General features: G+C 45.0%; 1 protein-coding gene across 1 annotated transcript; it reads right to left on the bottom strand.

Moving 5' to 3' along the window:
- Positions 1–1,252: 1,252 nt before the first annotated feature.
- Positions 1,253–7,983, bottom strand: LOC111531707 (pyruvate dehydrogenase E1 component subunit alpha, somatic form, mitochondrial). Its single transcript, XM_026450335.1, has 7 exons — positions 7,921–7,983; positions 7,208–7,381; positions 5,958–6,084; positions 4,228–4,319; positions 2,820–2,912; positions 1,572–1,727; positions 1,253–1,386 (listed from the first exon to the last, which is right to left on the bottom strand). Exons 2-7 carry the CDS (start codon positions 7,298–7,300, stop codon positions 1,303–1,305), a joined length of 645 nt encoding a protein of 214 aa, XP_026306120.1. The 5' UTR covers positions 7,301–7,381; positions 7,921–7,983; the 3' UTR covers positions 1,253–1,302.
- Between the last annotated feature and the right edge of the window lie 3,579 nt (positions 7,984–11,562).

Here is an 11,562-nt window from a genome sequence, read left to right on the forward strand (position 1 = left end):
TTAGGCAGATTTCCATCCCATGCTCCTTTCTCGTGGTGGGTTGTGGGGCTGGCAGCCACTCCTACTTCACAGATCCTGCTAGTGTGTAACAAAGTTGACAGGCACCAACAACCTCTGCTACCCAAACCCTGAGGCTCTACTGGGAGTCTGACCAGTTGGGCTCTGTCACCAAGTGGCTTGCTCATTCTACACTAGCCCACTTCCAGGAGATGGCTCTGAACACTGAGGGATGGGGAAACACTGAGGATGCTTGATTGGTTTGGTGCAGTAGTTAAAATGGGCGAGTGGGGAAGCTGGCTCCCTGATAGAGTAGCTATGTACCTTTAACTGCTCTGTGGCTCAGTTTCCTTGTCTGCAAAACGGGCAAAACAGTAACATCTAACTCAGAATTGTGAAGGTTATGTGTTTGGGAAGTCATACATTCTACCAATCACCATGTCTCCAGCCAGGGCTGGCCCCCATGTATTCTTTTCAGGAATTGGGAGAGGTGGGGTCAGTATCCATCACTCAGGGCCTGGCACTCCCAGCCTTAGGGTCCTGACATAGACTGCTCAGCCCATTGTACCCAAGCTGTTGTCTTGGTCCTGCTCTAGTTCATTCTACTCATTAGCTCTTATTTAATGTTACTACATCCCACTCTTACTTCCCTGTCTCCCCCACTTTCTGACATTTGCATCACTGCCCAAACATACATGGTATGGCACTGAAGTGACAACTTCAGAAACCTTGTGTCTGGGCTGTGGAACACTAATTTAGGGAGAACACCCAAACCTCCTAAGCCTGTACTAGTGCTGAAGGAACTGAAACCTCTTTAGGCCAGTCTCCCTGTTACCATCTCCCTCACTGCCACACACTGAAGGGAAAGATCCTTAGGACTGAGCAAGACTAAGATTACAAGCTTCAACCATACTGTGTAAGACACACATATTAAATGCCTATTGTATACATGACATTCTATGCTGGACACTACGGGGATCCCCAATCTGTTCCTTCAAAGGACTCGTGATTAATGGGGGGTGGGGAGGAGGGACAGAATTAACCTAACAAAAAGGCAGTGTAGTTGTCATGATGAAGAGAGGCGAAAGCAGAGGAAGCACCAGAACAGAATTCCCCCAAATGAGAGAAATGTGGGCTTCCCAGCAGGTGAGCTACCAAGACCAAGCTACCCAAAGGAGCCCTGCTTGCTTCACTCTGCTTCCATCTTGTGCACCTCAATTAGCAGCTACCCACTAACAGCTTCAGCAGGCACACGGGAGGCAGTCTTTGAACTTCCAGAGATAAATGTCATTAGCCCAGAGGCCTTTAGAGCCTTACCTTCCCAGATCTACAATAGGCAGCAGCAAACCTTGTCGCCTCTCGGACGCACAGGATATCCATTCCATCCACCTGTTAATAAACGGGAGGGGCGAAGCATGAATCCAGCTGCCCCAAACCCTTTTACTTTCACATCACCTGCTTGTGTTTGAGAACGTAACTCTTCAATGTTTCTAAGATTGTCAACGGTCTGCACAAGGACATACCCTTGGCCTTGGCCTTGGCCCCGGCCCCGGCCCCACCACAGGTGTCCTTACTCTCAGCCCAGGAATGAAATCGCCTCTCTTGTAGTAATCAGTGCTGGCTGCTGCTCTCTCAACAGATGTTCCCATTCCATAGCGATTATTCTCACAGATGAAAATACAAGGTAATTTCCACAAAGCTGCCATGTTGTAAGCTTCGAATATCTGGCCCTGGAAGTAGTTATGAAAAGGGGTTTCATTTGGCTTCTTTCTCTAGGCTCACATCGTCTGTAACAGCTGCTGCTCTGCTTGGCACAGAAAGCTTTCATAAAGCACACAAAGCCTCCTCTTCTAAAACCGAGCTTTGGGCTGGGCACGGTGGCTCAGGCCTGTAATCCCAGCACTTTGGGAGGCCAAGGAGGGTGGATCACGAGGTCAGGAGATCAAGACCGTCCTGGCTAACACGGTGAAACCCCGTCTCTACTAAAAATACAAAGTAGCCGGGCATGGTGGCGGGCGCCTGTAAGTCCCAGCTACTTGGGAGGCTGAGGCAGGAGAATGGCGTGAACCCGGCAGGCGGAGATTGCAGCGAGCGGAAATCGTGCCACTGCACTCCAGCCTGGGAAACAGAGCGAGGCTCCCTCAAAAAAAACAAACAAAAAAAAACAACAACAAACCATAAAACCGAGCTTTGGATGGTGAGGGAAAGCGGGGTGGGTGACGGATGAGCAGCAGCAGGTATCATACTCTTGCAACTATGGAAGATGACAAACCAACTACTACTTGTTTCTTTGGGGCCATGCTAGCAGTAAGGAACACAGTGGAAAAAAGATCAATATGAAATCTATCAGGCCCACTGGATAGTCAGAGTGAACCAGCACCTAAGAATCAGCCTCTAGAACAGGGCCTCACAGAGTGCGGGCCACAGACTGAGTATTACTCGGTACCAAGAGAAGCACAAAAACTGAGTTAGGACTGAGATGCTATTATCTGAATTTCACACTGCCAGCGTGGACATCCAAGAGAATGGGTCTGTATCATTTTGCAATAGGTTGGGGGAGGTCCTTTACCACAGGGCCTTTGCCAAGCACTGATGTAGAGCAAAGGTGAGCTCCGTCACAGGAATGCGCCCCCCCAAGTCTTTTGTGAAACAATGCTAAAAGGTCACTCTCTAATCTGGCCATAAGTCAACCAAATTTGAGCTAGCCGTAGGAATTGCTATTTCACCTAATAAGCAATAAGCTGCTGCTTTAGAAATTCAACTGTGAATATTAAACACTTTGAAAATAAGACTGTTATTGGGAAGTTAAGAGACACAATTACCTGGTTAGCAGCACCGTCGCCATATAAAGTCAGGCAAACCTCATCTTTTCCATTATACTTACAGGCTAGAGCAATCCCAGCGCCCAGGGGCACCTAACATTAAGGACAACAAAGAAAGGAACCATAGAAATCCATAAGGGGAGATATTAATGCCCTGCATTTTAACTCCTGGCCAGAATCTGGCACAGAAATTACACTGCTGCTACAAACTCTCCTTCCAACCCCATCCCTCTGTTGATCCCACCCCCGATATTTTCAGTGAAGCAGTAAAGTAATATATAAATACTATGTTCTATTTTAACCAGTGAGCAGTAACATTTCTGCATTCAAGAGTTAAAAAATAAAACCTGGCCGGGCGTGGTGGCTCACGCCTGTAATCCCAGCACTTTGGGCAGATCATGAGGTCAAGAGATCGAGACCATCCTGGACAAGATGGTGAAACCCCGCCTCTACTAAAAATACAAAAAAATGGCTGGGCACGGTGGCGCTTAACTGTAGTCCCAGCTACTCGGGAGGCTGAGGCAGGAAAATTGCTTGAACCCGGGGGTGGAGGTGCGGTGAGCTGAGATCACACCACTGCTCCAGCCTGGGCGGCTTAGCAAGACTCCATTTCAAAAGAAAAAAAAAAAAAAAAAAACTAGGTTTTTTAAAAAAACACATAATAGAATCTTAATATATTGGGGAAAGAAACAGTTGGGATATAATTTTGTGCTGTTAATTCTTCATCATTCACTAACTGATGAGAACAAGGACTCCATAATGAAGTTCACAAGATAAGGCAATGTACTGAAGTATAAATAGGAAGGGGAAGATATGGCTCCACTGCTAGAGGCTCTTGCTTACTTATAAAACAGCAGACACCTAAAAGGAAACATTATAAATCACCATCCAAATCTACTCAACTCATCGCTCAAATGGTAGGATATGAAGCACTAGGTCTTTAAAAGCAAACCAAGCCCCCAAAATAGTCACGCATCGCTTAACAACAGGGATATATTTTCAGAACTGCATCACTAAGCGATTTTGTCGTGTGAACACCATACTGTAATCCACAAACCTAGAAGGTACAGCCTACTGCACACCTAGGCTGTATGGTAGAGCCTACTGCTCCCAGGCTACAACCCTGCACAGCATGTGACTGTACTGAATCCTGTAGGCAAAATATTTGTATACCTACACGTAGAAAAGGTAATGTGTTGTGCCACTACAACATCACTAGGTGACAGCAGTTTTTCAGCTCCATTATAAGTTTATGGGTCCACCATCGTATATGCGACACTGAGCAAAGTGTCACTGTGCAGCACGTGGCTGTCCTACTTCACGAAAAGTTGTCTGGGGCTGGGAAAGTTTTTGAAGACAAAGGCCAGGGCCAAATCTAAAGCAGCACACAATCCTCGTTCTTGACTACCTGCGCTCCCACGATGCCATTGCCCCCGTAGAAGTTCTTGGCATACATGTGCATCGATCCTCCTTTCCCTTTAGCACAACCTCCTTTTCGTCCTGGAAATGGCAGAACATACACATGTGCAGCACAAACCAACTCTACAAAGCAAACCAAACCACACCCCAAGTGGCTCAACCATTAGAACGCAGAGGCCAATTCAGTCATCTAAGTACCTGTCTCTCCAGGCAAACAACTTTCTGCTTGTCCTTTTACTAGTTCCATGTGCTTCAACCTTTCCAGCTTTTCCTACTCTCCAGTCACTTAGTTTCCTTCAGATGTTAGCAAAAGTCCAGATGGTACCCTAGACTTTTTTGGTTTTTTGACCAGTTACCAACATCTTAGGACCTCTCCTCTACTAGTACACTAAATATAGTCAATCCTTGAACAGGGTTTGAACTGCACGGGTACACTTATACAGATTTTTTTTTTTCAGCCACACATGGATTGAAAATACAATATTCTCAGGATGCAAACCCGAAGATATGGAAGGCTGACTTCAGGACTTGAGTATTTGAGGATTTTGGTATACTCAAGGGTCCTAGAACCAATCCCCTGGATATATGGAGGGACAACCATAGTTCAAGAGTCAAGGAGGGCCGGGTGCAGTGGCTCACGCCTGTAATCCTAACACTTTGGGAGGTCGAAGTGGGTAGATCACCTGAGGTCAAGAGTTCGAGACCAGCCTGGCCAACATGGTGAAACCTGGTCTCTACTAAAAATATAAAAATTAGCCAGGTGTGGTGGTTTCGCACCTATAATCCTAGCTACTCGGGAGGCTGAGGCAGGAGAATTGCTTGAACCTGGGGGATGGAGGTTGCAGTGAGCCAAAATCACACCACTTCATTCCAGCCTGGGCAAAAGAGCGAAACTCTGTCTCAAAACAAAAAAAAAAGAGGAGGAGGAGGGCTGGGCACAGTGGCCCACACCTGTAATGCTAGCATTTTGGGAAGCTGAGGCAGGCCACTGCACTCCAGCCTGGGCAACAAAGCGAAACTGTCTCAAAAAAACAAAACAGGCCAGGAGTGGTGGCTCACGCTTGTAATCCCAGCACACTTTGGGAGGCCGAGGCAGATAGATCACCTGAGGTCAGGAGTTGGAGACCAGCCTGGCCAACATGGTGAAACCCCATCTCTACTAAAAATACAAAAATTAGCCGGGTGTGGTGGTGCATGCCTGTAGTCCCAGCTACCTGGGAGGCTAAGGCATAAGAACTGCTCGAACCTGGGAGGTGGCGGTTGCAGTGAACTGAGATCACACCACTGCATTCCAGCCTGGACAACAGAGTGAGACATAGTCTCAAAAAAAAAAAAAAAAAAAAAGACCAAAACAAAAAAATAGTCAAGGGGGATAAAGAAAAGGGGAATATTAAGATTTCTAGAATTTACATCGCATACCAAGCTTCAACCCAACTTACTTTCTATGACTGCTAGACTTCTGTTGGCATGCTTGAATGATAACCAAACCTATTGTGATTTTATAGCACTAACCTGTTTTAAACTTTTACCTGAGGGGCCAGAGAACTTCACAAATGGTCAGTTAACTCAAGAGCACAACAGAAGTACCAGAGCACCAAAGGAGAGAGGATTAAAAAAAGAAGCTTAAAACTTTAAATATTAACTCATAATAGCATCTTAATGAGAGATATTTAAAAACTTAATCCACTCATTTCCCCTTTCTGTAAATCAACAGCAAACCTGTAAGCTCTGCGAGAATTTCTCGGACGGAAAGGCCCCGGGTGAAGGTAAAGCCGTGAGCCCGGTAGGCTGTTATGAGATGGTCTGTGGGGTTGATGCCGGCTTCCAGGCCCACACAGCAAGCTTCCTGTGTTAGAGGAAGGAGAAACTATGAAGCAATACGATACATGTTTCTAAATAAAAACGTTTCCTAGACTGTAGTGAAATATTTGGGCTAGTAGAACCTGTCATTAATAACCAGAGAAAGTAGCTATTTTCCACCAAAATACAGAGTGGACGGCCCAAGCCAGAAGCAATAAACTGGCAACCCACACATGGGCCACTTCCTTCCTTTCTCCTGTATGATGACCTAAAAGAAAATCCTACATCAGATGTCAACATTAAAACACTGGGGAATTTCACATGAAAATCCAGACTTCCGCCTACTCTTGGAGACATGGAAAACAGGAAGCATTACCCCTGATTTCCACATGGCACCAACTGGCTGGAACCAAGTCATGGCATTCCTCTGGGTAGGGCATGCTGGTCCCAGTTCAGCATGAGTCCCTGTCACCGTTCTGTTTTGTATACTTAGCCTTCTTCACTCATTTATTCTACCTGGCTGGCCCTTGTAGGTATTTGATTCTATAACCCTTGACCTAAGCCCACAAAACAAAAAACAAACTAATCCTTTCTCTCCAAATTATATACAGTACAGGTGATCACAGTGCTAGAAAGTTTTAAAATAGTAAAACTCTAAGAACAGGTACAGAAAACTGGCAATGTTATGTGTGAGTGAATTCTTTAGCCTAAGCTTCATAGCAGGTTTTGGCATTCTACTTTTTAATTCTAAAATCCTGGCTTCAGCCAGGCACGGTGGCTCACGCCTGTAATCCTAGCACCTTGGGAGGCTGAGGTGGGCAGACCACTTGAGCCCAGAAGTTTGAGACCAGCCTGGGCAACACAGTGAGACCCTGTCTTTCCAAAAAATACAAAAATTAGCTGGGTCTGGTGGTATGCACCTGTGGTCCCAGCTACTTGGGAGGCTGAGGTAGGACTGCTTGAGCCCAGGGGGCACAGGCTGCAGTGAGCCATGATCACACCACTGTACTCTAACCTGGGCGACAGAGAGATTGTTTCAAAAAAATAAAGAAAGAAAATTACATTACCAGCCTCAAACGCTTCTGATACATAACAGGGTAAAGCCCAATAAGTACAAGCCATACTTCAGTATCTAAATAACACAGTTCTATCACAAACCTACCACTCACCTGACCATCACACAAGTGACAGAAACCACGAATAATTTTCTGTTTATACAACTGATCTGCTTTCAACTCCATTCGGCGCACAGTCTGCATCATCCTGTAGTATTTGAGCCCATCCTCCCTGGTGAGCACTGTTGTGACAGGAGGGCCTTCTTCCAGTCGGTGAAGGTCACATTTCTGAAATGGAATAAGGTAGTTTTTATCCTCCACATACTACACTGCAAACACTGTTGACCACTCTAAGATCTAATTCCATTGCAAATAATATTGAACTTGAAAAACTGCTAAGGAGCACATTAGTAATGCTTCATATCGCCTCCGTTCCTTAAATCCATAAACCTCACTGTGCACTGAGATGGGGCTTGGGGAAAGGAAATCTAAGATGATTTTCACTGAAAGCCCCTAGAAGCCAACTGAGATATAGGTTGAAAGAACCTTCAAAGAAACAACTAAGACTCTTCTTATTCAAGTATTTCACTGAATTACTTTCTAAACTTTAGAATAAACTTTTATTTTTATTTTCTAGCTCCTCCCCCTACCCCCCACAGAACAACAGCAAGCTGCTAATAAATTCTAGTTTTCGTGAAGCTTCTCTGAACCTCTGATCCTGAACGTTTTGAAGAAAATGATGACTAAGCATGTTCTATTCTAAAAGTAAAACTGTATATCAGAGTGTACCTGTGAAAAAATTATTAACAAAATAAAACACCTCTTACCTTAATTTCAAATGTAGCATCATTTGCAAAATTACGGGATGCTACCAGCACTCTGCTTGCCTTAAAAGACAAAAATATACAAACAAATCAGTACTTTTTAATTGTCAACTATTTTGGAAAGTATAATTATTAATCAGTTATCAGGATGAAGTTATGGAAACTTAATAAGCCCCAACATACTCATAGGCTTCTCTTCCACCCTGTGCACTGTGTTTGCATCTTTCTTAGCCTCCAAAATGAATTCATGCTTTGGCCAATGAAACATGATCATCTCGCCATCTGACGGCAAGCAGTGCAAAGAGGGGCAAAAACCAAACCCATCCTTTGTTTTCAAAGAAATTATAGTGAGAATATAATGAAATTAGTGGCTAAAGAGACTAGATCATCTGTGAGCTGTGTTTGTTTATGCCATTCTTTTGTTTGTTTGTTTGTTTTGAGACAGAGTTTTGCTTTTATCACCCAGGCTGGAGTGCAGTGGCGCAATCTCGGCTCACTGCAACCTCCACCTCCCGGGTTCGAGTGATTCTTCTGTCTCAGTCTCCCGAGTAGCTGGGATTACAGGCACCCACAACCACGCCCAGCCAATTTCTGTATTTTTAGTAGAGACAGGGTTTCACCATGTTGGCCAGGCTGGTCTCCAACTCCTGACCTCTAGTGATCCACCTGCCTTGGCCTCCCAAAGTGCTGGGATTACAGGCGTGAGCCACCGCGTCCGACCTGTTCATGCCATTCTTAGTCATAACCAGATACTGTTCATTTTGAGCAAGCCAAAATTATACTTCAAATAAAACTATGATTTAATCCTCACTCCAGGCAAAGTTGACTCTTCTATCAAATTGGATCTGTAAGAAAAAATATTTTAAATTGATTGAAGTATGAGATAAATACATTAGGGAGACAAGACAAAAGATACTTAGCACTCTCTGACTTAAACACAATGTGCTTGAGCCAGCTGTTTTATAATTTATAATTTGAACAGCCTAAATCTTGGGTAGGCTCCTCCTGAAGCCCCAGTAGAAAGAAACGTTCTCTAAAACACTGTTCTCTTGACGTTTGGGTGGCTGTCACTGTTTGGAGGTAAAAAGCTTAGGGGGAGGCAAGAAATGATTCCTTTCCAGTTTTACAATTGAGCAAACCTGCTCACAGCAAAAGTATTCTATGTAATGGCTAAGGTTTAGGTTAGATGGCAGTATTTATCCAGTTAGTATTACCGTACTATTTTAACTCCCTTCTGCCACATTCTCACACACTGACATGTAAACCAACATGATTTCTCCATAAAAAGCACATCTGATGTGTTCATACCTTACATAATCCAGCAGTGGACTGGATCTTGGTGAGAAGAGTTAAGACTGATCTGCCAAGTATAGGCTGGAGTGTACAAGCCAATAGGCAGAAAGCTAATTACATATCTCTTCATCCCTCAATAGACCATCATCGGACAAAGCCAACAAACATAGACAATGACAGTGCTGGAGGAAAACAACTGAAATACTAGGAATCGATGTTTCAGTTAACTTACAGACAGAGACAGTCCACTAATGTATGTCAGAAAACCTGAAGGAAATTTAGGAATTTAGGAAGAAGTAAAGCTGAAAGAGGGTGAAACAGCAAATCAATGGTTATATTTGGCAATCATCAAACAGATGTGTTATTCTTGGCAATTAATAAATTATTTTGTGGGGCCAGAAATGTATTGTATTGCGAAATAAACTTCCAAATACAACTATAGAAACTGCAGTTTTTGGAAGGCAGGAGTCCAAACCAGCCAGGAAACAGTAACAGAGAAAAGGTAACTTCTTTCTCAATCCTAGAGTTGAAACGATGAGGCAGGATAATGCTATACAATAAATAAAGAGCAAGAAGGGGCCCAGTGCTGTGGCACGCACCCGTAACCTTGCGCCTGCAAAGATTAGGACTGCCAGGAAGCTACTTAGATACGTTCTCCCCTGGCTTCATTATTGTGTATCTCAAAAATAAGAACCGCTGATATGAGTGAAAGGAGCAAAGTTAAAGAAGCTAATAGTCCTATCAGAAGTGAGTGTATCATAATTTCTGAGTGAGAGCTTGTTGAAAAGATAAGTTTACTATTCATTTTCTCTGGAGAGTCATAAAAAGATTCTCTGTTAAATGGGATTCTTCTCTGACAGAGACCACGAACAACCCATTCAAATTTTAAAAAATAAAAATTAGGCCGGGCATGGTGGCTCATGCCTATAATCCCCAGCGCTTTGGGAGGCCAAGGTGGGAGGATCACTTGAGGCCACGAGTTCAAAGCCAGCCTGGGCAACATAATGAGACTCTCATCGCTACAAAAATAAATATTAAAAAATTAGTCAGGTGTGGTGGCGCACACCTGAGGCTACAGTGAGCTATGATTGTGCCACTGCAGTCCAGCCTAAAAAAAAAAAATTAATAAAAAAAAGTAAAACTTTAACTTCCCAAATACATAGGAATCATTCATGTGAAAGAGGAAAAAATGTTTCAAAAATTCCATATTCTAACAGTGTAAATTAAAACTCTTACCTACCACTTATAAAGCCAAAACACAGTAAAGATCTCAAAAAAAAGTCATACAGAAATGCAAACAATAGACACCCGGGAGGGCGGAGCAAGATGGCCGAATAGGAGCAGCTTCAGTCTCCAACTCCCAGCGCGAGCGACACAGAAGACCGGCGATTTCTGCATTTTCAACTGAGGTACTGGGGTCATCTCACTCGGGAGTGCCGGACAATCGGTGCTGGTCAGCTGCTGCAGCCCGACCAGCGAGAGCTGAAGCAGGGCGAGGCATCGCCTCACCTGGGAAGCGCGAGGGGGAAGGGAGTCCCTTTTCCTAGCCAGGGGAACTGAGACACACAACACCTGGAAAATCGGGTAACTCCCACCCCAATACTGCGCTGTAACACCGGCACACCGGAGATTGTATCCCACACCTGGCCAGGAGGGTCCCACGCCCACGGAGCCTCTCTCCTTGCTAACACAGCAGTCTGCGGCAATCTAACCGCAAGGCAGCAGCGAGGCTGGGGGAGGGGCGCCCGCCATCGCTGAGGCTTAAGTAGGTAACTAAAGCCGCTGGGAAGCTGGAACTGGGTGGAGCTCACAGCAGCTCAAGGAAACCTGCCTGTCTCTGTAGACTGCGCCTCTGGGGACAGGGCTCAGCTAAAGGAGTAGAAGCCTGTGAAACGCGAACGACTCTGTCTGACAGCTTTGAAGAGAGCAGGGGATCTCCCAACACGGAGGTTGAGATCTGAGAAGGGGCAGTCTGCCTGCTCAAGTGAGTCACTGACCCCTGAGTAGCCTAACTGGGAGACATCCCCCACTAGGGGCAGTCTGACACCCCACACCTCACAGGGTGGAGTACACCCCTGAGAGGAAGCTTCCAAAGCAAGAATCAGACAGGTGCACTCGCTGTTCAGCAATATTCTATCTTCTGCAACCTCTGCTGCTGATACCCAGGCAAACAGGGTCTGGAGTGGACCTCAAGCAATCTCCAACAGACCTATAGCTGAGGGTCCTGACAGTCAGAAGGAAACCTATCAAACAGGAAGGACACCTAAATCAAAACCCCATCAGTACGTCACCATCATCAAAGACCAGTGACAGATAAAACCACAAAGATGGGGAAAAAGCAGGGCAGAAAAG

This window comes from Piliocolobus tephrosceles, unplaced genomic scaffold (assembly GCF_002776525.5).
Source record: "Piliocolobus tephrosceles isolate RC106 unplaced genomic scaffold, ASM277652v3 unscaffolded_17856, whole genome shotgun sequence".
NCBI classification, from domain to species: Eukaryota; Metazoa; Chordata; class Mammalia; order Primates; family Cercopithecidae; genus Piliocolobus; species Piliocolobus tephrosceles.